Genomic DNA, 23,988 nt, shown 5'->3' on the forward strand with positions numbered 1-23,988 from the left:
CCCTTTAAAAGGGGGAGCATCTGCAAGTCCCGGCTCCAAGCAGGTGGCAGTGCTCTCAGCACAGCAGGCACCCTCCTCAACACGTGCAGTGTCCCAGCTGCCTGTGTCCCTGTGTCCCTGTGCAGTGCCCCGGAGGGCATAGAGCCTCAGACCCTGGCCAGGAGGCCCGTCGAGGCCAAGGGTTTGGCTGAAGCCCGGCAGCCACCCTGCCTTCAGCCCACCAGGTACTGGTGCAGATGATACAGACCCAGTGCGGAGAGTGCTTGCCCTCCTGAGTGCTGGGCGTGTGGGTGCTGGCTGGCAGGGCAGAGAGGGATGGGTGCAGCAGAGCCGGAGGCGGGGCCCGGCCTGGAACAGCTCCTGGGAGCTTGCTCAGCTCCCTCCCTGCAAATGGGCGCAGAACAGATTCCAGGCTGGAAAGACCCCTGTTCTCCTTTCCTCCCCAGCTCACGTCTGCTTGCCTATTTCTCATTCTCAATCTGGATGAACAGTTGTTTGTAGTAACATTCTTTGTTGTTTTTTTTTTTTTTTCCCGAGCAGTTTCCACATGCTAGGCTTATGTTAAGGACTTTGCTCATGTTATCTTGTTCAAGCCTCAGTACAATTCATGAAGTAGGTACGGGGGTTTTCGGGCCCGTTTTATAGATTAGGAAACTGAGGCCCAGACAGCTCAAGCAGCCCAGAGCGCCTCGGTTAGAAAGAGGTGGACAGAGGCTCTGATGGCTGGGGCCAGAACACTTCGCTCTTCTCCACTTTGGCCCTGTGCGCACACGCAGTTTAACGGCTCCCAGACTTGAAGGACATGGGCAGGGGGGAGGGCGACCGAGAGGTGGCTCTCCTGAGAGCCCAGCCATCTCTGTCCCCAGTGAGAAGGGAGACGTGGCTGTCTTCTCGTGAGGGCATCTGGCACCCACGGGGCCTGGCTAACAGGCTGTGCAGCAGGATGTCACAGAACTGATGGGCTATCTCCTTCAGACACCGTTGGGGTGAACTGTTAGCGAGTGGAGGCTCTGTGGGCCTGCTGTCCTTTCCCAGGACACAGGTCTGTCATCTTTCTCTGTGTTAGCAACAGTGTCCGTCTGCCCCTCCAGTCCCCCGTTAATCACCGTGGCAGAGTCCCCACAGAGCTGCAGCAGGGGGCCCTTCTGACTGCGACCTGCTGGCCCACTGTGCCCCCAGCCCGGGCGTGGAGGCCCGCCACTAGCCACCTCAGCCCACCACCGGCGACCTCAGTGTGGCACCGGGACGGACCCACCTCCTGACCCGGCCGTCCGGCACAGGACAGGGCAATTTCCCCAGCACGTCCCGGCGCCTGCGCCCAGCTCCCTTGCCCCCTCTTCTCGTTTCAGACGCTACTACAAGGTCACCTCGGGCCTGATGCTAGACGTTGGCAGTTACACGAAGGCACTCGAGGTACAGGCCCGGGTCTGTCTGAGCTCTCGGGGTCACCGGGGACGTTTCTGGCCTTTGTGCAGGAGTGGGTGTGCTCACTGTTTGAGTTGCTTTTTACATTTTCAGGGCCCTCGTATGTGGGGCTACACGCTGAGCAACCCCTGTGCCCTGGAGCTTGACCCTCCCAGTGGCCATAGTCACTCTGTCCTCCATCCCCCCCCTTCCTCCACACCCCCTGTGATGACCCAAGCAGGCCACCCCAGCGTGCCCTCTGCCACCCCCTCATGGACTCTGGCTGCTGTGTCTGTGTGGCCATCCACCTCATTCCTGGTCCTGCTCCCAGGCAGCACCTTGAGCTTGCCACGTCTGACTGGACTCCTTACGGACTCCCCCCACCGACTTTGAAGGCCAGGCCCAAATGGGGCTCTCCAGTGCCCCTCTGACCCTTGCCTGCTCAGCTGTCCCAGCCTAGGCTCCTGTCACCTGCTGCCCTCACTGCTCCATCAGCTCCTGCCTCCCTGCGCTCAGGTGGGAGGGATGGAGAGATGGGAAGTGCAACAGCCCTGGCCCCACCCCGGCCCCCGCACGGGGCTGTGACGGAGCCGGCCTGGGTGGGGCAGAGAAGGGAGCAGGAGAAACAAGAGTATAAGTGAGAACACCGGTCAGGGGTGGCCCACAGGTGCCTTGCGACTTTGCCACCTGTGGGCCACCTCCCGCTACAGTTGGTTGTCTGAGCAGAGAGGGTGGGACGCCAGGTGGCAGGCCCCAAACATCTTGGGCAGCCCGATGTGGTGTCCTCATGCTCTCACCTATCGGGTGTGTCCCCAGACCCTGTCCTTTGTCCTGCCCCTTGGACCCCTGGCCCACTGGCACACATTCAGGGCTTTAGCTGGAGGCCTTCCCTGCAGGTCGGCGCTGTGTTGCCTTGTCCCAAACCCATGCTGTGCCCCTCTCTCCTCTAGTACGCCTGTGGGATCGAAGCCGAGGTGGTGGGGAAGCCTTCTCCGGAGTTCTTCAAGTCTGCCCTGCGGGAGATGGGGGTGGAGGCCCCCCAGGTAGGTCCTGCTCGCGGAGCGCACTTGCGGCAGCAGTGTCGCTGGGGGGGTGTGGGCCTCAGCAGCCTTGTTAGCCAGGCGGCCGTGAGACCTGGTTCGGCTGGAAAGGGGAAAAGACCGGCTAGGAGGCCCACTGAGTGATTTAACCTGCTACGTGGGTTTCAGCCTGAGGGTGGGAAACAGATGCCTATAGCCTCGGCGACCTTTGCTGCCTCCCTCAAAGGTTCAGAACCAAAGCCCTTTCAGTGCAACGGAAACATTTTGTTCGGAAGATGACACGCAGCGAGACTGAAAAGATACATGAAACAGAACTCCCTTCTTGCCACCTTCGCACGATGACTGTTGTGAGACAGATTGCATTCTGAACATACATCCTAAAAAGACAAAAAGCAGTTCTGGTTTCGGTGTCCACGGTGCCCCTCCGCCCAGGTCCCCTGCAGCTGGCGGTTTCCCGGAAGCATTGCTGGGGAACCAGGCCCGGGAGGCCCTGCTGCCGGTTTTGGGCTGGCCCCAGGGCACAGTGTGGCGAGACTGGTGCCCCAGGGTCGCCGTGGCCTCCTTGCTGATGGACCTGAATTTGCTGTGGGGGCTTCAGTCCTGGGCACTGGTCTCTCTCAGTGCTGAGAGGAAGGTGGCCACGGCCACCGAAGTCTGGAGCCCCTGTGCTCCGCCCCATGGCTAGTCACAGACAGCAGGAGGCCCAGGCCTCGGGGTTCCCAGGAGACACCCCAGAAACGTCCTGTGGGGCTGATGGAGACAGCAGGGCTTGTGTGTGAAGGATGAAGACTGCGGGAGTAAATGACTTTGCTTCGTAGGGCAGACTTTCTCCTCGTAGTGGGACAGATTGCGGTACAAACCCACCCGAAAGCGGAGGAGATGCCACAGTGGACCCCCCATGTATCCCTTCATCACCCAGATCCCACAACGACAAGATTTTGCCAAGTTCCCTTCTTCTACCCCTTTTCTTCCTTTTCTTTCCTTTTTAATAGGTTTATTGACTTTAGAGAGCGAGGAAGGGGGGCGGAGAAAGAGAAACAAAGGGAGAGAGAAGCATCCATTGGTTGCCCCATGCTCGCCCCAACCACGGAGGGAAGCAGCAGCCTTTTGGTGTGCGGGGTGATACTCCAACCGACTGAGCCACCCAACCAGGGGCTCTTTGTCTTTCTTTTAAAGAATTTGCTTTTTTTTTTTAACTCTTGCATTTCAAAGCAGACTTACTACTATTGTGTCCTTTCTTATTATAGTATGTCTTTCAAGAATAAAATTTATTTTAGACACAGCCTTACAATGCTCTAAAACACCCAACAAGGGCCCGGAAGCACACAAGCGACGCTCAGCCTCGTGCGTCTCTGGGGAAATGCAAGTGAGAACCAGGACGCCGTCCCGCCCCGCACCCACTCGGATGGCCGTACCAGTGAGGGAGCAAAGAAAACACCGGAAAACAACAAGTGTTTGGTGAGGGAATGGAGAATTTGGAACCCCCGTGCAGGAAGGCTCGCAGGGACGTGACATGGAGTGGCCCCTGGGAAGACAGTGTCTGCACAAATCACGCACAGTCACGTACAGAAGCACCCACGACCCAGCAGCCCTGCTCCCAGGCGCATACCCAAAAGAACTGAAAACGGGTGTTCAGATAAAAACGTGCACCCGAATATCCAGAGCAGCATTACCCACAACGGCCAGAAGATAGGAACAAAGCAAACGTTTATCAACAAGTGACTAGAGAAACAAAACTTGGCGTATTTACACTGTGGAATGTTTCCGCGAGAAGGACGAGCCGCTGCCACATGCTGTAATGTGGGTGGAAAACACGGTAAGTGAAGGGAGCCGGTCACCAAGGCCACCTCTTACATATTATGTTTACACGAAACGTGGAAAAGCCCGGAATAGGCAAATCCAGGCCGACGTAAAACAGATTAGTGGTTGCGGAGCAGGGGTGGGGAGGGGCTGCGTAATGCGCATGAGGGGCCCTCTGAGGTGAGGGGTCTAGTCCAGCCTCTGCCCACTGGATTCTGCAGGTTGGCAGCGGCGGGGCCCAGAGGCTGGGCCAGAGTCCGGGCAGCTTGCTGACGGCACTCTCTAGGTGGTGGCGCCGAATGTCCGGTTGTCTCTTTCTATGGGGTTAGCGGCTACGGAGGATGGGCCCCCTACTCCGTTCCTCCCTTCAGGGCTGCAGAGTGGTGATGTCTGAATTCTGTCATCCGCCCCCCCTCCCGGTTTCCCCCCTGCTGCTTCTCTGCAGGAGAGCGCCCCACCAACTCTGTTACCCTGGGGTACAGCTCCCGTAAGAAGCCAGATAGTTGCCTGCCTCTTTCCCATAGTTATCAGTGTTCTCGATGAGAAGGTGATTCTCTGACATCCTCCCGAAGCCACAGAGGAGATTTAAGAATACGTGCATCATTATAAAAAATGGCCATAAACACACTCGAGGTGTTTCGGCCCAGGTGGTTACTGCCTTATCTTCACCAGGGCAGGGGCCATAGTAACTCACCTATGACCTGTGGGAGCCCTTACCATGGCATCTGAGCCCCTTAGCCCTGACCTGGGTCTCAGGTCCTTGGCTCCCTGTGATGACAGAGGTCCCACCTCTGCCCTGCGCCCTTCCCAGACTCTGCCACCCTCCCCAGGAGCCACGCTCGCCGTCAGTGTTTAGAAACCATGATCGGGACGCTGGTAGTTCTCATGGCTACCAGCTTGATCACCCTCACCCAGGCTTTTCAGTTGACAGGGCTCAGAAAAACACCTCTTTAAACGTGAAATGCACCAGGGCTCCTCGTGAAAGTGCTGATTCGGGGTCCGGTCTGCGGGTTTTTACTCCACGTCCTCAGTCTTCTCTCTGGGTCCCCTCTGCCCATGTCGAAAGCCTGGCTCTCCAGAAGGCCAGCGTGAACAGCCACTTGCTCAGGTCCGCAACACACCCAGGGACCATGAGTCTCAGAACCGCGCTGTGCGGTGGGAGGAAGCCAGGCCCCTGAGCGTGGGCACCACACCAGTGCCACTGAGGACAGTGTGGGGCTGCTGTGCTGGGGACAGTCGCGCTGATCACTGACGATCCAACACGATGGCAATGGTTCCCACCGAAGATGAGGGTTTTTTACAGGTTTTTCCCGCTTTGAACAATTCCCTCCAGGGATCTATCACATTTAAAGCCGCACGGGACCGTTCCTCTCTGGGCGGTGCCCCACCAGCAGGGCCCTCTTTGAACTCACCAACTTCTAGTTTTTACGGAGTTGGTCGTTCAACACCTACATCTGTGCTACAGTTGTATAGAATATTTGCATGGTTCCCGGATCAGATCTGCAGAACAAAATACACTCAAAGGGGTCTGGCTTCTGTCCCCTCCTCCTGTTCTCTTCCTCCCGGTCTCTCGGAGGTGGTAGCCGTTTTTATAAATATCCCAGCTTACCTTTCCACTTTAAAGTATATGAGCAGCTGTGTATACATGTGTCATACTAATAGGGTGAGTTCAAGAGAGAACGGACTCTCCAGGGGACAGTGTCAGAGTGGGAGGAAGCACAGCGTCGTACCGGGAGTTGAAAACCCAGTGTTTGGAATGACGTGAGCAGTCTGCTCACAGCCCTGCCACGCAGCAGCCCCGGCACACCAGGCCCCCCACCCCACCTCGAAGAAGCCCGAAATGAGACACTGTCACTGCCTCAGTGATGGGACCGGAGGGCCCGAGAGTAACATGTCACCTTTGCTTGTATTTGGTCAGTTCTCCCTCAGGTGATATCCCTAACCCCTCCTCGTTTTTTTCTCTGTGTGGCATTTTCCGTTTATTTCCACAGTCTCATTTTTTACACTCCGAATGCGAAACTGCCCTCCCCTCACCCCCAAAGGCAGCCGGGGCCATTACGGGGGGCAGGGGGGCAGGTTAATCTGGGCCACTCATGTGGTGGGTGCCGGGGCTGCGGGGTCTGGGGTAGGTGGGCAGCGAGGGTCTTGGACTCCTGGCGGGTCATCTGCCGAGGCCGTGGTCCCTGCTGCTGGCCGCCCAGCCCCTGACGCGTGTCCGTGGCCCTGAAGAGCTGAGGAATCGTGTTCCCCGGCGGCTCCAGGGGTGGCAACGCTGGGTCTGATTTACCTCCCGCATCATCATTCTGTCCGTCACCCTCGAGCGTCAGCCCTGGCGGCCAAGTGGCAGCTGCGGGGTCATCACTCACCCCGCCCCCGCCCCAGCGTTTTGCTGCTGTGTTCATCAGTGTTGTTTGAGCCTCAGGATGGGTAGACATTTTAAAGCAGTATTTCAACCTCAGGCCGTTTCAGATGAGCTGTGTCTTATGCACAAGGTGCTAGTTCTCTGTTGCTGCTTCTTTACTTTTAATGAAACATGCCTGGGAGGAGCTGCCTCGCTGCCGAAGTGCCAGGCTGTGGCAAACCTGCAATTTCCCAGGCTGCTTTAATCCATAAAGTTATCAGCAGTCATTCCCCTGGATAACTGCCTCTTCCCAGACCGGCTTGCTCCTCGCTGCCGAAGGCTCCACAGCCTGCCCTGGGGGTGGATATGACCCCGTGAATCCAATTCCATTTTAGCCTTCCCTCAGTGGGCTAGAAACGACCAGTTGCCGGTATCGCTCTGACAGATGGGGGACTCAGACCTCTGAGAGGGGCCGGGCCCTTTCTCAGGTTTGATGATAAGGGGAAGAACAACGTGTAACTGTAAAGGTTACTTCTGGAAATGCCTAGTTCTCAGGGTTTAAGGCTTCTGAACCAGGGGCTGCTTTTATTGCTTCGTCCTGAAGCTCAAATGATGTGAAGGTTTTGGCAGATTTCTGTAACCCTGAAAAATTCCATCAGCTGCGCATGTTGAATGGGAATTGGAACTATCAAAAGCAGAGTGCGTAGTTAGTACCAGGAGCTGGGTGCACCCATTTCGCAGGTGAGGTGCCTGAGGCTTGGAGAGGAAGGACCAAGCCGGCTTCGAGCAGCGCAGCTGCACGCATGTCACCAACTCCTGAGCCCACCCCCAGCCCCTGTTGCAGGTGCTTGTATCCCCGTCCTGAGGTTAAGACAGGGTCTGTGGACATTCAGCATTAGGGGGCCCGATCATCTCTGGGGAAGGGGGCTGTCCTGTGCCCTGCAGGATATTCAGCAGCACCCCTCCCCAAGTTAGGAAACCAAGGGGGTGTCCAGAGACTGCCAAAGGTCTCCCGGGGAGCAGAGTGGCCCCAGCTGAGAACCACAGCACTGAGAGACAGTCCCAGAGAGTAGAGCATTAAGCCCAAGATTACTCTGCTGAGGGGCAAGGCCGGACCCTGTCCCCTCGGAGTGTCTGCGGCCCCTGTTCTCACAGAGAGGTCATTGGCATGTCAGAACTTCTAGGTTTGGAAAATAAAGTTTGAAAAGGCGTATTTAGGAGCATAGTATTTTCTATTGTGAAAAATAAAAATAGTCGGCAGAATAGAAACTACAGAAAATAAAGTTAGATCTTGGGTGATGAGGGTGCGTGCTCTCGGGATGGCCCGTCCGAAACGGCCGTGAGCACCCTTGCACGTGAGTCCTTGTACACATGTCTGATTGTTTGCCGAGAGAGCCCAGTGGGGCACTATTGGGCCATGCTGTACATCGTTCATCAGCACTGTTCCTTTTCTTTTTTCTTAAATATTTTATTTATTTATTTTTTAGAGAGAGGGAGAAACATCAATGTGTGGTTGCCTCTCATGCACTGCCCACTGGGGGGCTGGCCGGCAACCCAGGCATGAGCCCTGACTGGGAATCGAACCAGTGACCCTTTGGTTCGAAGGCCGGTGTTTAATTCACTGAACCACACCAGCCAGGGAGCACCGTTGCCTCTTACTTCTTATGAATTTGTGGTTCGTTTCTGTGTTGATATTGGCCCTTACGAATGTGGCAGACTGCGGGGGGAATTACTTAGTGCTGAGCCATCTCCGGGTGTCAGGAGTAAGGGGAGAGGGGCCGAGGTTCCTCACAGTCTCACCCTGGGCTCATCCTACATGTCACCTTGAGGCCTCTCCACGTGGGCGTGTGACCCTGGGGCTGACACCCAGACCAGGCCGCGGCTGTCTCCGCCAGCCCTGCTGCTTGCTGCCCCGTGGGGGGGAGAGGAGTTCCTGGGAAAACTAGGATGTTGTGAACCGCGGGCTTTCTTGGGAGAGCTCATTAGCGCCCACAGACATCACGTGTTAGGAGGGGCTTCCCCCACCCAGTCCCTAGGACAGCACAGAGGACACTGTGGCTGGCGGGCAGACCGCGAGGCAGGGTGGAGGACACACTTGCTCTGAGCCCGCACCAGGAGGGCAGCCCGCAGGGCGGCGGTGCCCCCGCAGCTCCGGTTCCCTGAGCCTGCCCGGTGGGAGGCCCGGTGGGAGGCCCGGTCCTCCTTCTGCCACACAGCAGTCAGGGGGGAAGTGCAGCCCAGGCCTGACAGGTGGGGTTTCTCTTCTTTATTTCCCCCGACAGCACACCTCTTGACCTCTATCTTCTCACCAATGATTTTTTAAATCCTAAATGATTTGGCAATAATTGCTCCTCCTGGCGTGATTATTGCCCTTCACCGACAGTAAATTCTGTGAAATCCCCAGGGCCCGAGTGCATTCTGGAATTCAGAGCCCACACGCCGGCCCAGACAGGCCTCGCTGCCCCGGTGGCTGCATCCACGGAGCCCCTGCACCCGCTCCCCTCCAGCCTCACTCAGGCTGCCGGCCCGGCCGTGGCCTGGGCATCAGGTCATCACACAGGATCACAGCTGCTGCTGCTCCGAGATCCTCCCTCCAGGGGCCCACGTCTCGGGCGCCACCTACACGGGCCACAGCCACACAAGTCCTCGCCCAGGAGGCCTGGAGTCTGTTCTGAGGGGAAGAATTTCTCCTGCCTTGGGGGTTGTGCACAGGCACAAGTGAGCATGCACAAAATTGGACTCTCCCAGAAGCACGGAGGCTGCCGGGCAGGACATGTGGTAATTGGAACGCTCATTCCCTAAGGAACCTCCTAGCGCGATGTCCTGGGAGCCTCTGAGAGCAGTGGACAGGGTCCTGAGTCGGAGCACGGTGGACTGCCCAGCGGCCGACCTAATGGTTTCAGGACAACCCCTTGAGAAGGGCAATGTAGAATCTTGCACCGGGGCTTACAGTCGGCCCGGCCACCTGGGCCACCCCCCTGCCCACTCCAGCCCTCTGCCACCAGGCAAGCTGTGTACTTGCCCCAGTGGCCCTGGCTTTGCAGGCACCTTAGAATCACCTGTGGGCCCGCGGGCTCTGCTGCGGACTCTGCCGCCAGTCCCGTGTCCGGGACCACACATTGCCCCTGGTGGGTTCTTCTTTGGTGACTGGTGGCTCCCACATCACGGCATGGGGACACGCGGACACCAACACCAAACCTAGGTGGGTTTGGCAGTGTTTTCTCCAACACCAGTCTTTCTGGAACAAAACAATTCTGCCTTTGCCGTGTGTGGGCGCTGGCCTCTGGCTCTGCTGTTTACGTAATGTTTCTTTACACTGATTCATTTTCGAGCTTCAATCATGCCTTTTGAAAGGGACTTTTGATCACTATTGTAAATGGAAAACCCAAATTACTCATTTAATGTATCCAGGTGACTCCAGAAAAAACACAGAACAAATACAGTAAAAATGTATCAGTCCTTCTTCCGCATAAAATGATCGTAAAACAGTATGTCACCAGGATGCAGAGCTCGCTTTGACAACATGGGGTTACGTGGGAAAGGGTTAGAAAAAACATACCGAAATATCTGCAGTTGAGGAGATTCACTGGGCAGAGGGCGGTTGATTTCGGCTCTCTTGTGGGTCCCGCGGTGGGTTGTGGCTGCCAGCAACAGGCAGAACTCTCAGCGCTGGAGGTCGCTGGCCACCTCCTCTGAGCTTTCTCTGGGGCCAGCGCCCGGTGACCTCTCTTGCGGAAGCCCCTCTGGCCTTGGCTTGACCATAACTCAGTGACAGGGGCTGGCGGTCCGTGCCAATTGTTAGGAAAGCCTCCTGTTTACCTGGAACTACCCACCTCCGTCTGCGGCGCTGGCTCAGTCTTGGTCCCTTTCCACGTGCTCCTCGTGATTCCTTCTTCTTTAAAGGCCTCTTCACCAGATGTTTCCAAGGACAACTGCTCGGGCTTATTAGCCTGTGCTTGTGGGATTCACTGTGTGGCCTGCCCTGGTGAACGGTGGCAGATGGGTAGTTAGCATGCATGTGGTGTCCCCTGCTGGGAATAACACTCTCGTCCACCCTCCGACACTCTCAATCTGATTGACCCCTCTTGCCCTTAGGATCAAGGTACAAAAACCCCACCTCCTCCAGGAAGCCTGCCCTGACTACCACCTAGCCCACAAGGACAGGCCTCATAGCCTCCTGTATCTTCCTCTCTGTGATTTATTACAGGCCCTGAGTGGGTATTTGAGAACTTAGCTGATGAACTGTCTGTCTTCTGCATTCGGCCAGCAGCTTCACAAGGACAGGGACTGCACATCTGACCCACTGTGTCCCCACTGCCCAGCCCACAAAGGGCTTGATACAAAGGTGCAGGATCACTGGAGGCAGAGTGCCATCGAAAAGACTATGACCTGTCTCCAGTGGGTCTGCGTTCGTGATTTCCCCAATAAAATGTCTCCTTTTTCACATTGAACATAGATAGTTGTTCAGTTACTGACTTCATGCCCAGTTGTGATGCCCAGTTACTGACTTGATGCTTAGCACCTGTGGCTGTATTTAACCGTCACACCGACCACGCCTAGTTTACAGCTCCAAGGGGAGGCTCGCCTGTCTTCCCTCGTCCAATGACTGGAAAACTGTTGTTTTCTGAAGTCCATCTGATTTCCTAGTTGCCTCAGGTGGGTGAATGTGCCCCCACGGCTGCTCGTGCTCAGGGTTCGGGATGCGAGTGTTTCCCCTGTGTGCACGGGCATGCTTGTGTATTATTTTGTTTTTTAGAGGTAGTACTTTCGCTATGGAAATCAAAACTTTTTAAAACTGCGACTTTTAAAGATCTGGCAGGGATTTGCTTAGTCTTCACAGAACCAAGAGTTGACGAAGTAACCTGGCCACAGAGTGCTTCACCGTAGTCAAAGCTCAGCCCACGTGTGTGGCGAGGCAGGGCTGGCCCCCACGTTCCCTCATGGCAGTGTCATCTGACGCCTGCCGATGGATTCCAAACTGCCCAGAGCTGCACCACCCAGAGCCACGGCCCGGGGGACAGTGGGGGGGCGGGCAGTACTCAAGGTGGGTTGACTTTCAATCAACAGGATGGTGAGCCTACCTCGTGTACCTTGTACTTTGGGGGTTTTACACATCAAACCAAGCAGTTCATTATATGAACAAAGATGAAGGGGCACAGGACCCACCCCCTGCTGACGGGACTTCTGAGTACATTTCCCTGTGTGGCAGGCCGTCATGATCGGAGATGATATCGTGGGTGACGTCGGCGGTGCCCAGCGGTGCGGGATGAGAGCGCTACAGGTGCGGACAGGGAAGTTCAGGTAGGTGCTTCACATGGCCGGCCCGCTGGCCACCGCCCTTGCGGATTCCCCGGGCGGCCGTGTTTTCATTTTGTTCGGTTGTCAAGAATGAAGGGGGTCATGTGGAAGAGCAGTGTGCGGGCGCCCGCTGACTTGTGCGTGACTGTCCCCCAAGGACAGCCCAGCAGCCCTTCTGCTCCAGGCACTGGGGGTGCAGAGCAGCTTTGGGTGCCAGGCCCAAGTTTCAGAACAAATCTGCCTAGGTAGGTCACGTGGAGACGAGAAGGCAAGGCTCCTGCCGTGCCCCGCTGCTGCCCAGAGAGAGTTGGGCCGACTGCGGCCTGTGCTCTGTCCTGGGCCGCGTGGCACCGGTTAGGGCTCGTGGGCACTCCATCCCACCTGGGCACCCTCTCTCTGCTGCCGCTCTGCCTTCGCTATACACGAGACAGGACCCAGAGGCGGCGGATCCTTAGTCAGGGACGGGCCAGGGTCACTTTGGAACTGAACCTTTGTCTCCAGAGCCTCTGGGTGACGCTCTGTGGCCCGATGCCGCCTGGCCCAGGGGTGGTCTCGGTGTCAGTCGTGCCGTCAGGAGCCGGGCCAGCCACCGGCACCTGCCCTGTGAATATCGCTGACTATGAGCACAGGACGGCCACCTCCTTACCGGAACCTGAGCCGGGGGTGGCTCGGGTGGCAGTGAGGAGCTAGGTGTTCTGCGCAGAAACTGCTGGGTTCTTGGGGATGAAAACAGGTTGTCTGTCCCAATGAGGTGTGGCCCTAGTGGGGTCTTTCTGGCCAGCACAAGCCATCCACCTATAGCCTGAGAACATACCGACCTTGCCCCAGGCCCCAAGCATGCCTCAAGGTCATTGGGCCTTGGAAGAAGGTTCGCACATGCAGTCATGGTGCCCACAGATGCTCGGGGGAACAGGTGGGAAACTGCGTCCCACCGTGTGCCACCAGCCAGGGTCAGTGCCTCTCAGAGCTCCAAGGACCCCGGTTCCCGGACAGAGAACCCCATCAACAGCTGGCCAGATCCTTCCAGGCTGCCTTCTTCATGTGGGTGACGTGGCTAATGCATATTTATTTCTTTTTACAAAACTGGGGTTATGTTATTTCGTGACCTGGTATTTTCTTGAGCTGTGTTTGGTGGCATCACTCCATGGCCTTTCCTCATCATTTTCAATGCAAAGGACCTAGTGTCAGGCCTGGCACCCAGCAGGTGCTCGGCTAAGGGGGGATGGTGGCAGCAGTGATGTCTTTCTCGCTCCCTCCAGGTACAGCCTCCTGGTCCTGTGTGGAGAGGAAGGGGCGTAGTCTGTCTTATTTTTTTAAGAGAGGAAGAGAAACATCAGTGTGTGGTTGCCTCTCATGCACCCCCCACTGGAGACCTGGCCCGCACAACCCAGGCATGTGCCCTGACTGGGAATCAAACCAGTGACCCTTTGGTTCACAGGCCAGCACTGAATCCACTGAGCCACACCAGCCAGGGTGCCTGTCTTTTCTTTATGACCTTTAAAATTTCGGGCTGTTTGAGTGGTTTGTATGTAAGGACATGACTCTGCCTTTGCTGCCCTGCAGGGCAGGGGGAGAAGAGCCTTAGGTCAGTTAAGAGAGTGAATGAGCCAGGAGACCGGGCTCTGTGCACATGGAAGCCAAGCCGCCCCAGCCGGGAGCTGGGAGCTACAGGAGGCTGCCCGGCACCTGCAGTGTGGGTGGTCCAGACTCCCCTCTGCTGGAAGCCAATGCACGCAAGATTTCCCAGCTGAGTGGGAGGAAAGGAGTGTAAAAGTGCACATTCACCTTTTCATACTGATGGCAAATGCTGATATTTTATGTTACTTTCACCTGCTTCTTTGTATTTTTGTTAACATGGCTACTAGAGAGTTCCAGCTTGCCTCTGGCTCTCATCAGGGCTCTCAGTACTTTTCTGTTGGGGGGGGGCTGCACCACCCCATCCTCCCAGCAGAGGGCACTCTTGGCACACAGACCACACCTTGGCTAGGTCAGGACCCAGCTGGACAGTCATAGAGCCACAGCTCTGTGGCCCCCATGGGGCCGGAAATCCACAGAGGCCCCACAGCACCTTCCACAGTGCCCTCGGCAAGTTTGTGGCCGGCTCAGGCCAGGGAACAGCCTCGGAAGTCAGCTGGCACCCTGGGACATGGCTTTTGGCCCTTCCCTGCAGCGCCCCACCCCCAGCACCCAGCTCCTTCCAGGGCTGCTCCGCCCACCTCCAGAGCTCGCCACCCCTCTGGCCGTCTGTGTGAGCAAGAAGCACTAGGTTCGAAGGCCAGCATGTCCCCTGTCGGGGGTGAGCTGGGCAGGGGTGGGGGTTGTGTCTAGTGTGTGAGCTCTGTCCTTACTGTGTGGTGAGAATCTGCATAGGTTCCTGCCAGTCTCTGGTGCTGGAAAGGGAAGGAGGCAACAGTGGGCGACTGGGCCTCCCAGTGGCCCTGCTGCAGGATGCAGCCTTGGGCCAGCGGCTGCTAGCCACATTCACACCGGCACTCATGCACGGGCACTCACACAGGTGTTCACACAGGTGTTCACACAGGCGCTCACACACAGGTGCAGGCCGGACTGTGCATCTGGGGCCACAGCGCTACTGGGGAGTGTAGCGGGTGAGCTTGCTTGCCCATGGCTGTGGGACCCACCTGTGACCCCCTCCCCTTCCTTCTGCTTTTGTCATAAATTGGTGTTGGGTGAGGCCACAGGGTGGCCTGAGCTCGGAAGTCCCAGCAAGAAAGCGCAGTCCCTCACAGTAAGGGCCTTGGGCTTTGCTCCGGGGCGGGTCCCCCCTGGCAACCCCACTGGGAGCAGGGCGAGGCTCCGGGCAGACAGTCAGCAAACATGCCCCCACCCTGCAGGGTGGCCCACGTCCTGGACAGGGCCACACAAAGCTTTCTTTTCATGCCTGCTGTGTTTGGACTTCCAGCCCCACCGGGGTGCGGCCTCACCTGGCTGGCAGGTGAAGGCCTTCTGGGCGTTCTCCGACCTGCCCTGTTCCTGGCATGTCTGACCTATCGGGCTGCTGGCAGAAGCTTCCAGCACGAGGCCAGGAGGCTGCTGCTCCTCCTGACTCCTCGCCCTCCCTCTGTGACCGAGGGCCCTAAATGGGCCAGACGAGGGTTTCTCCTCCATCAGGGCTCTGTGCCCTTCGATGGCAGGTCCATGTGGCCCCAGAGGGTCCTGGAGACCCAGAGGGTGCTTTGAGGGACTTGTTCAGATGAGCTGGCTGACCTCTTGCCCAAGGCTACCTAGCAGGGCATCGCAGAGGCAGGGCCAAAGTGCCTGGCTGTCCTCCTTGTCCTACTGGGAACATCCTGCCCTCATGGTCAAATCCCGCAGAGCTCCGGGTCCCAGCCTGTCACCCCCTCCGGTCTACTGGTGACAGACCTCATCTTCCCTGGGGGCTGGGGCTGCATCCTGGCCCCTTGTCGTCCCATCCTGGCAGATCCAGACGAGGGCCATTCCTCCCAGTGCCCAGAGGCCCCGTCTGCCCACAGCGGGTGAGGAGCAGCGTCGGCACATGCGACAGACCCGTCCTCCCAGGCACATGCCAACAGCGGGGCCTCTGGGCACTGAGAGGAACGGCCTCCCATGGTCGCCTGTTCTGTGGCACCCTGTTCTGAAGCACAGGTACGGGTGGCACTACCCCGGGACCCCGCACCAGTCGTGAACCTGAGCCAGCCACTCGGAGCCCACACTCAGCTGTCCCTTTTTGCTTGTCTACTCTAGGCATGAAGATATGTAATGAGCCCCGGGGCGTTCTCCGAGAGCAGTTCAACCTTTTGGGCTTGAAAGGGCGAGTCTCCTAGGCCCGGGATTCCCCGTGTCCTGTGAGGGCCCCTCCCAGGCTGGGGCTCAGGGATCCGTTCGCTCCCAGCTCAGCCGGGGCCTGCTTGCCATTGGGGCCTTTCCAGGCTCTAGGGTGGCCCGCAGCTCCGGGGTTCTAGCACCTTGCACGAGGCTGGAAGAGGAGGGCTGGGGAGAGCTGGACAGTGGGTGAGGAGGCTGGGGCACCTGCCTGGAGCCCGTTGGCTGCACTGAGCCGGCCGCTGCCCAGACTCAACTGGGTCTCCTGTGACTTTGCTGCCACGGACCCTGTTTCCCGGAGGAGGCCCTGCTTTCCGTTTGGAATGAAGTAGAATTTCCACCTGGTGCCAGGCGGTGTCTGAGGGAAGAGCGTGAACCCAGGTGCCAATTTTCAGCAGTTGCAGCGGTCAGGGTGAGGCCGGCCAAGTTCCAAGCCAGGGCCAATTTTCACCAAACAAGAGCGACCATGGTGGGGCCCTCTGTCCTTGTTCCCACCGTGCCCAAGGAAAGGAGCTGTGTGGAGAGGAGCTTCCGCTTGGGCGGTGTCCAGCCCAGGGCAGGCCCTGACATCGGTCACCTCCCTCCACCCAAGGGCATGGCAGAGGGAGGTGGCAGGTGGCAGCCCCCAAAATCACATCTTTGCAGCCTCTGCAGTGAGGCCAGCTGACGCTGCACCCTCCCTCTGCCTCCTGTGTGGGGGTGGGGGGGGGGTGCCAGGCAGGCCTGGGCAGCTCTGCCCAGCCACAGCGTGTCAGAGAAGTAAGGGGACACCACGCTGGCTGCAAGTGCGGCAGGATCTGTGGCCTGCCCAGAGCGGTCTCAACCCCGAGGTGGGCCTTGGCCACTCTGCTAATGCCCCAGGTTGGCCAGAGCCCTGTGGGGAGCCCCTCTAAGGTCTGCGGCAGCCTCAGCTGCTGTATGGTGGCCCAGGGGTGGCCAGAGCTATTAGGCCCAGCGGGGGGACATCCTTACACAGGCGCAGCTCGAAGCAGCTCTTATTTCTGTTGATCAGACGGCACTTGGTTTTCTTTGTGCTGAGGTTCATCTGTGTTGTGGGCAGGGCCCAGGTCATGCCACCTGCCTGTGCTCCCCTCCCTCTCCCCAAATATCTGCAGAGAGCCTACTGTGTACCCTGGAGGTTGAGGGGCTGTGACAGGGTCCCCTGTCCCCCAGGGCTGTTCTTTCTGGTGCAGAGGGGCACCAGGGCACCCGTGGCTAAACCCACAACCAAGATCCTCCTAGAGAGTGAGGCTCTTGGCTCCTCCCTGACACCTCCTGGCCTGCGCCTGCCTCTCCCCCAGCCACTTCCCCTGTCTGCACAGCTTCCCCATGCGGGCAGCATGTGGGCCCCTGGCCTTGGGAACAGTCTCCTTTCCCTGGGCAAGGAGCCGCCCTCCTGGCCCACTAGGGGGAAGGTGGGGAGAAGTAGGGGGACAAGCTCAGGCCCAGCTGCCTCTTCTACTCCTCCCTAGGGACCCAGAGACTCAGCCCCACCAGTGTCTGCCCCCCTCACATAGCCCATTCATTCCCAATGGGGGTGAGGTTGCCCCCAAAGGGACCAATATTCTTCTTGGGGGTGAAAAACCTTGGCTTCTACAGTTGTCAGTGGTTTTCCAAAGGGCCTTAGGACATAGGCAGGCTGGGGTGGTGGGCACCTGTTGTCCCTTCCTGCTCTAAGTGTGGTCCCTGTGTTCCCGTGGGGTGGCATTCTTCTGCCCCTCCCCACCATGGGCCCTCGGCCTGTGCACGGGACTCAGGCTCAGCCAGTCTGGAGCTTACCAAATGCCTGGCCACAGTGACCAGCATGTGATCTGAGTCAGGCCAGCGAGCTGGCCCAAGACTTTCCAGAACCCCCAGGACAGTGGCCAGTGAAACGTAAACTGAGAAGCACCAGTGTCCACCTCTGTCAGCCCAGGGAAAGCCCAGCCCAAAGGTGGAGCCGCCTAGCAGGAGGTGAGAGCCCCTAGTCACATATTTCAGGGCCTGGATCGAGCTCTGCCTGAAGCTGCTCCCACCTCTGGCCTTTTTAGTGGCATGTGCCAGCAAATCAGCATTTTCGTTAGCATCTCATTAGCACTTCGTTAGCGCTGAGCAGGAGTGTGTGGGACAGCAAGTGGCACCAGCAGTCTCTCAATGGGCTTCCTTGTGCCCCGGGAAACCTGCCCCAGGGTTCTGCAGGCGCCTGTGGGTTGTGCAAGGCCCAGTTCCCTGCAGCCCTCACCGTCGGCTCGCATCGCTGCTGGCTTTCTCCAGGCGCTGGTGAGGGCTGGAAGGGACCTTATTTAACCTGGGAGGACACAGTGCCCAGGAAGGTGTGTTCGAGCTGTTCCAAAATAGAATGGGCTGCCCAGAGAGGGGTGAGTCCTTGTCACTAGAGATGACCCACAGGCACTGGCAGACCTCCTATGGGAGGCCCAAGAAGGGACCTCAGTGGCCAGAGGCCAGGGCTAAATAAAGCCCCAGACCATCTGGAGAATGTGGCGACATTTGACGGGCACCTGTCAGTGCCAGATCATTTCTGAGCCTCAGGTCCTTGGGACCACCTTGGGAGGCCGGGCCCGCGTCCCCATTGGTAGACACTGCGCTTTCAGGGTCACCAGCTGCCATCTGCAGACATGGAAACTGAAGCCCGGGTAGGGCAGGGGTGTGGGTGCTGCCATTCAAGTCTCGGATTCCACCCACTCTGTGACCTCCCCCTCCAGGTCGTGGCCTGTTCACGGCAGCGCTGGAGCCCAGCAGTTAGAGCCTCGGATGCAGGCACACGGGACAAGAGCAGCAGAGAGGCTAGAGAGAAAGACACCCCCTTGTCACCCACAGTTTGGTCACGGCTGCATCTTTGGGTACCCTCTAAATATTTCATGATGAAAGTGTAACACTTCCTATCAGAACAAGAGTTACTGTTTCGAGTCCACTTACATCCCTCTCTTCCCTGTCGGGTTGTGAATTTGGGGGCATTCTTAAAAAGAAAAGCCACCCAAAAGCACAACGTTGTCCATTTACCATCTGACACCAGCCCAAGTTCCTGGTGCCCTGAGCCTGTGTCGGCTCCGACCCGACCCTGAAGCCTCGCTGGGGCCCCTGCTCCCCCACAGACTGTGAGGCTGCAAACAGACCTCATGGAATCGCCCCACCCGGTTGGCTGGCGAGCCCCTCGCCTGCCTTCCCTCACTTGCAAGGACACAGCCAGAGGCCCGTTTGTGGCCCCCGCAGCACGTCGCCCGGGAGGTGTCAGAGCGAGGGGCTCCGGCCTCTGACTGTGAACCCGATGCCTTCTCTGTGACCTCCCCACAGAGTTCCCTGTCCCCTGGGCAGCAGGGCTGTGGCCTCCTCTTGTCCCCCACACACACCCAGGCCCCACCACCACCTTGCACACTCACTCATGCACACTCACTCACGTGCACTGTAGACCTGTGGCAGGGCAGCGGCCAGAGGGAGGGGTGAAGGAAGGGATCCCAGAGAGCGTGCATGGAGTAGGGCCTGGGGCCGCTGCCTCTGGGCTCGCAGACTGCAGACCCCGGTGGGGTCAGGGGCGTCTCGGGCCTAGTCGGACAGAGGTAGTCACAGGGTGGAGACTCGGCTCTCTCGCTGAAGGGTCAGGCGAGCCCTTCAGCTCGCCTGACCCTTTACTGGCCTTTACTGGAGGCCAGTAAAGACCCAGGAGGGCTGAGCGGGGGGGATCAGTGTCAGCCACAGGACCCTCAGCCCTGGAGGGGGAGCCCAGGGGAGCCCACATCTCCTGTTTTCTCCCCCACGTGCTCCCCTCTGACCCCGCCCCCTGCCCTTCAAATCTGCCCTTGGCTTCCTGCCTCTTTCCACTTCTTTTAGGGTCAACTTCCCTGTTCCCTTCTTCCTCACGCCACTTTCTGCTGGGGCCACTAGAGGGCACCTTGCCACCAGGCCCCAGACAGGCCTGGCCTGGTGGGAGCCACATGGGGCCAGGATGCACACTCCCACACTGGCTCACACGCCTGCCATACTCTCTCTCTCTCCCGCTGCTGCTGTGTGTTTCTGCCAAGACCAGGGCAAACTGGCCCCCGGGGGTCCTGCCTCTGAGAGCCAGGCCCTGAGAGCTTGCCCACCCCACCCCACCACCCTTCATGGGCACAGTGGGCACGGCGTGGAGAACACGTAGGAGCTGGGGGCCACAGCTTCCTTTCCAGCTGCAGTGAGACTGCCAGCAGCCAAGCTCCCTGGGTTTCTGGCAGTGGGGCCCGGCCCACGCCAGCCGCACCTGTGCCTTCTCCCTCTGCTGTGGCACCTTCTCAGGGGAGGGGCTGGGGACTGGGCGGGCTCTTGGGTGGGGGCCTCCCCACAGTCTCTGCACACAGGAGAGGCTGGGTCCCCACTCAAGGAGGAGCCCTACAGCCTCTCCAGGCCCCCCTGTCCCCGCCTGATGGAGTTTCCCAACTCAACCCATCTGGAAGGGGCTTAGGGCCCCCCGGCTCCATATGGGGAGCCTAGACTGGCAGAGGGGGCCGCCTCAAGGTCAAGGGGAATCAGCCGCAAGCTGGAGCCTGTGCTGCCTCCCACACTAGAGCCATTTCCATTGCACCCCGAACACACTGCCCTGGGGAGAACCAGCTGGCCCTTTTGAGCTCCCGTAATCTGCTCTCCAAACTGTTTCTGAGACTCCAGACCAGGCAAGGACTCCACGTGCCCGGCTCCAGCACCAGACCCACCAGGTTTCACTGGTCGTCCCATTAACTCCTTCACGAGGAGGGAGGTCAGCCACTGACCCCTGGCCCCAAAGCCCCGGGTCCCTGTCTCTGCAGCCCTTCGGGCCAGGAGAAGTCACTTGCAGTGGCCAGAGAAGCTCAGCACCCCAGGGTGGAGAGGAGGGCCAGCTCAGGGTCCCTGGGCTGGGGGCCCCAAGGTCCAGTTCTGTGCTGCTCTCTCAGGGAAAAGGGGGACAGAGGGAGTGTCCTGCCCAGCTCTCTTGTCTGTGTTGGGGTTCCACGCAGATGCCCGGGTCAGGTGGAAGGTGCTACTGCTTCAAAAGCATTGGAGAGGCCTGAAGAACAGCGGTCTCCCCCAGAACCGCCCCCCGAAGACCCACCTGCACTCTACAGATGAGGGGGCTGCAGCCTGAGGTTTAGACAGCTGGGCGGAGGGGCGCACAGAGGGACAACCATGCAGCATTTCACGGACCCAAAACTGGGCCCGATGGGCTTGAACACATCTCCAAACAAAGCTGTGGACATGAGTGTTCGCGGCGGTGTTATCCACCCTCTCCCCGAAGCGGAGGCAGCCCAGATAGCTGTCGCTGGTAGGGGAGAGGTGACACGTGGCCTGCCACACAACAGAATGTCATTCCGCCAGGGCAGAGAAGGAGGCGGTGACCCATGCAGCCATGTGAAGGAGCCTTGCAGCCTTACGAAGGCGCTGGTCGGGTAGCACCGTGGGCTGAAGCGTTGTCCTGATGCGCCAGGTGGCAGGATGGATTCCCCGCTCAGGGCACAGACAAGAATCAACCAGTGAACACATCCTTAAGCGGAACAACAAAGTGATGTCTCTCTCTCTCCCTCCCTTTCTCTAAAATCATTTTTTTAATTAAAAAAAAGAAAGAAAACATGGGAAGTGAAAGGAAACCGGCCTGAAAAGCCCCGCAGTGTGGGGCTCTATTCATGGGAACTACTCAGAACAGGCAAAGCCAGAGGCAGAGGTGGGTCAGTGGTTCCCAGGAGCGCGGTTCAGCCAGGAATGGTGAGTGACATCTGAGTGGGCACAGGGTGTCTTCTCGGGGCGGCAGGATGTTCTGAAATCTGTAGCGGTGGTTGCATAATGTTGTGAATGTGCTAACAGCTGTGAAATCCTACATTTTAAAAGGGTAAATTTTATGTTGTGAGTTTTACTTTGATTTTTTTTTTTTAAAGTAACTACATGAACATTTGGCTGGGACCTTCAAAGGTGCCCATGCCATCAAGGGTCCTGCCATTGAAGCATCATTAGCTTCACGTTAAATCCACCCCTGCTTCACATGCTGGCTTCTCATTCTCGGGTTTGTTGCCTCATGGTACAAGATGGCTGCCATGGTACCAGCTATCACGGTCACTTCCAAGGCACTGCCATGAGCTTTCCTCCCATAACTGTACCTTTTAAGTGGATGCAAAAGCTCTCCGACGTGCTCCTAACAGACCCCTACTTGTATATTTGGAACTGGATCACATAACCATGCCTCTGGGGCCTCTGAACAGGAAAGTACCCAGCAAAAGGCAGGGGAATTGTCCCAGCTGGCTTAGCCAGCCATGATTCTCTGCCTAGCAGTGGGCCTGCTGCTGCGTCAAACAAAGTTGGGGTCCTCGTGGCCAGGAAGCTAGCCTTCCACTACTCGCCAGCCCGCAGCTATTCAATGGCTCCCCCCTGCCTCCTGGGCAAGGCCAGGCCCCTTCTCTCCGTCGTCTAGAGGACTCTTTGGCTGGTCTCTGCCAGGCCAGCCTGTTAGCAGGGTTAGAGGTTGTAGGGACCGAATGAGGCAGTGTGCCTGGTGTTGTGGGTGCAGTTGTGTTCCTCCCAGAAGTCCTAGTCCTGCTGCCTGTGCACGTGACCTTATTTGGAAATGGGGTCCTTACAGATTTAATTAGTTAGGGGGAGGTCACACTGGAGTGGGTGCGCTCTTCATGCAACAGGAACAGTGTCCTTATGCAAGGGGAAGAGACGCAGAGACAGAGCCAGAGGGGAGATGTGAAGACAGAAGCAGAAATTTGAGCAATGTAGCCACAAGCCAAGGACGCCTGGGGCGGCCCAGAGTGGGAAGAGGCAGGAAGGACCCTCCCCCAGAGGCTTCAGAGGGAGCGTGGCCCTGCTAGTGCCAGACTTCCGGCGGAACACATTCTGTGAAGGGATACATTCCTGTGTCTAAAGCCATGCCCCGCCACCACCACCCCCCTCCCCCAGCTTGAGGTACTTTGTTACAATTACTATGAGCCAGACCTGTCTAGTATGAATAGAAACAAACACCAGATGTCATATCATTTTGTCTGACATTTCAGTCGAGAGCTAGAGACTGACAGGCCGGGAGGTGGCAGGGACAGGGGTGTCAGGGAGACCGCATGGTTGGGGCCTGAGTGGCTGGTGGGGGTTGGGGGGTCAGGCCAGTGGAGAGGCCCAGGGACTGGCCTCGGCGCTGGCCCAGCCCAAGGAGCCCTGGCTGGGACCTGGCCAGACGGCAAGGCCAGCTGTTTCTGCCATGGTCTTGTCACAGGCCAAGGCTGATGGCCTTGGAGCCTCCCTGACCTGGTGGGGACGGAGAAGGGGGACATGTCAGAATAAATGTATGTGTTTTTCAAACACACAGCTTCTCGCTGTTAAGTAGTGATGCTGATTATCATGTTTAGGCCTGAATGGGGACTAATAAATCCAATATGAAAATCTAGTGTAATTAGGTTTTTCCCAGCGGGGCATCGGGGACGTGAAAGCCTTTCTGAATGAATCTTATCTGCTGAATTCAGGAGTTTAGGGGAAGGAAGGAACTCAGTTTCCAAGGCCTCGTTCTGGAAAAAAGCTTTCTGTTTTGTCTCTCTGTTTTAGCTCTAGTCTCATTTATAAAAGCTTAAATGCGCCCAGACGAAGCCATGTGACACTGTCTTCCCTAAACAGGGACAGCGAGTGAGACTTGCAGGCTGGGGCCCTCCATCCTCAGGCATCCAGGTGGGGGTCCCCAGCACACCATCGCCGCCCCCCGCCCCCCATTGGCCCTGAGGTCTCCCCACCCTGGAAAGTGGGTTAATGGTATTTGCTGCCCCTCTCTCTGAAAACAAGGAGAAAAAATCGTGTCCAGCCGGGGAGGCCGGGAGTCATCACTCACAGCTGACAGATGTCCTCGTCTCCTTGAGGGAAGAAGAGGGGATTCTGGGCTGTCTCCAAGGGGGCTCGGCTGAGCTGGACACGGCCGCCGCAGCCCTAGTCACTGCCCCGAAGGCTGGCCCATCACCGCCCCACCTCACAGCCAGCCTTTTCTAAGCCAGGCCTAGAGAAAGGACGACAGGATGCGTGGCCTCCGTCCTCTGGAAAACACCGAGATCTTGCAGGCCACCCTCCCCTCCCGGCCCCCAGACTCCCAAGTGCCCCTGAGCCTGCAAAGGGCTGGCTGGGGTGCGGGGCCCTTACAGCCCCGCCTAGTGCTGGCTGGCCTGAGCTAGAAGGAGGGCCCCTTCGCTGATTAATATGCTGTGCACTTGGGGTTTAATTGGAGCATAATTGTAATCCATATGCCTGTTAAGGTAATTACACTTATAAACCTAATACAATCCATAGCTCAATGGGTGCGGAGCTAATTAGGGCAACCGTAATTAACATTTACAAAAA

At 57.9% G+C, this 23,988-nt stretch overlaps 1 protein-coding gene across 1 annotated transcript in view; it reads left to right on the plus strand.

Moving 5' to 3' along the window:
- Positions 1 to 23,988, plus strand: part of LHPP (phospholysine phosphohistidine inorganic pyrophosphate phosphatase) — a 66,746-nt gene that overhangs the window by 20,084 nt on the left and 22,674 nt on the right. The window contains exons 4-6 of the mRNA XM_037051150.1: positions 1,350 to 1,413; positions 2,355 to 2,447; positions 11,795 to 11,886. Of these exons, the coding sequence (XP_036907045.1) occupies positions 1,350 to 1,413; positions 2,355 to 2,447; positions 11,795 to 11,886 (249 nt within the window). The remainder of the gene's footprint in view (positions 1 to 1,349; positions 1,414 to 2,354; positions 2,448 to 11,794; positions 11,887 to 23,988) is intronic.

Source organism: Sturnira hondurensis, unplaced genomic scaffold (assembly GCF_014824575.4).
Source record: "Sturnira hondurensis isolate 20B ecotype Veracruz unplaced genomic scaffold, ASM1482457v3 Scaffold0007208, whole genome shotgun sequence".
In the NCBI taxonomy this organism is placed as follows: Eukaryota; Metazoa; Chordata; class Mammalia; order Chiroptera; family Phyllostomidae; genus Sturnira; species Sturnira hondurensis.